The sequence below is a fragment of the Malurus melanocephalus genome, unplaced genomic scaffold, assembly GCF_030028575.1.
Source record: "Malurus melanocephalus ecotype Western Australia unplaced genomic scaffold, MMel_1.1 scaffold_1692, whole genome shotgun sequence".
NCBI classification, from domain to species: Eukaryota; Metazoa; Chordata; class Aves; order Passeriformes; family Maluridae; genus Malurus; species Malurus melanocephalus.
Window position 1 is genome coordinate 8,288 of NW_026624924.1, and position 1,419 is coordinate 9,706.

Consider the following 1,419-nt stretch of genomic DNA (forward strand, 5'->3'; position numbering starts at 1 on the left):
CGGGTGTCGGGTTGGGTGACAGCTGGGGGACAGGGTGACATTGTCGGGGGTCGAGCTGGGTGACAGCTGGGGGACACGGTGACATCATCACCCACGGGACAGGGTGACATCGTCGGGTGTAGAGTTGGGTGACACCCGGGGCCCTGGGGTGGTGACACCCGCAGGACAGAGTGACATCATCACCCACGGGACAGGGTGACATTGTCAGGTGTCGAGTTGGGTGACACCCGTGGGACACGGTGGCATCGTCGGGTGTGGAGTTGGGTGACAGCTGCGGGACACGGTGACATCATCACCCACGGGACAGGGTGACATTGTCGGGTGTGGAGCTGGGTGACAGCTGTGGGACAGGGTGCTGTGCTGGGTGACACCCAGGGGCACAATGACTGCTGTGTCCTCCACCGGGTGACACCCATGGGACACGGTGCCATTGTCGGGGACTCCATTGGGTGACACCCAGGGGCGCAGTGTCACCGTGCCCTCCATTGGGTGACACCCACGGGCTCAGTGTCACCATGCCCTCCACCGGGTGACACCCACGGGCGCAGTGTCACCGTGCCCTCCATTGGGTGACACCCACGGGCGCAGTGACCGCTGTCCCCTCCATTGGGTGACACCCACGGGCTCAGTGTCACCATGCCCTCCACCGGGTGACACCCACGGGCGCAATGTCACCGTGCCCTTCACTGGGTGACATCCATGGGCACGGTGCCATCGCTGGGTGCTGTGTTGGGTGACACCCACGGGCACAATGACCACCGTGCCCTCCCCCGGGTGACACCCACGGGCTCAGTGTCACCGTGCCCTCCACGGGTGACACCCATGGGCTCAGTGTCACTGTGCCCTCCACCGAGTGACACCCAGGGGCGCAATGTCACCGTGCCCTCCACCGGGTGACACCCATGGGCTCAGTGTCACCGTGCCCTCCACCGGGTGACACCCACGGTCGCAATGTCACCCTGCCCTCCACCGGGTGACACCCAGGGGCTCAGTGTCACCGTGCCCTCCACCGGGTGACACCCACGGGCTCAGTGTCACCGTGCCCTCCACCGGGTGACACCCACGGGCTCAGTGTCACCCTGCCCTCCACCGGGTGACACCCACGGTCGCAGTGTCACCGTGCCCTCCACCGGGTGACACCCACGGGCACAATGTCACCGTGCCCTCCACCGGGTGACACCCACGGTCGCAGTGTCACCCTCCCGTCCCGCAGGTGCTGCTCAGCGAGCTGCACCGCCGGGTTCTCATCGAGTACGTGCGGCCGCTGCTCCAGGGCCGCCTGGTCTGCGCTTCGGCCAAATCCCGAGCCCGAGTGGCCGCCCGCTTGGGCGACGAGGCCCGGCAGCTCCGCGAGCTCTTCACGCGCCTGGTGAGACCCCCGAGACCCCTTTCTTGAGGTGACACCCTCGGTGACACCCT

General features: G+C 66.8%; 1 protein-coding gene across 1 annotated transcript in view; it reads left to right on the forward strand.

Annotated features, from left to right (window-relative positions):
* The window catches only part of LOC130587255 (exocyst complex component 3-like protein 4), an 11,204-nt gene that overhangs the window by 2,264 nt on the left and 7,521 nt on the right, over positions 1-1,419 (forward strand). Inside the window, exon 4 of the mRNA XM_057388226.1 lies at positions 1,181-1,369. Within this exon, the coding sequence (XP_057244209.1) occupies positions 1,181-1,369 (189 nt within the window). The remainder of the gene's footprint in view (positions 1-1,180; positions 1,370-1,419) is intronic.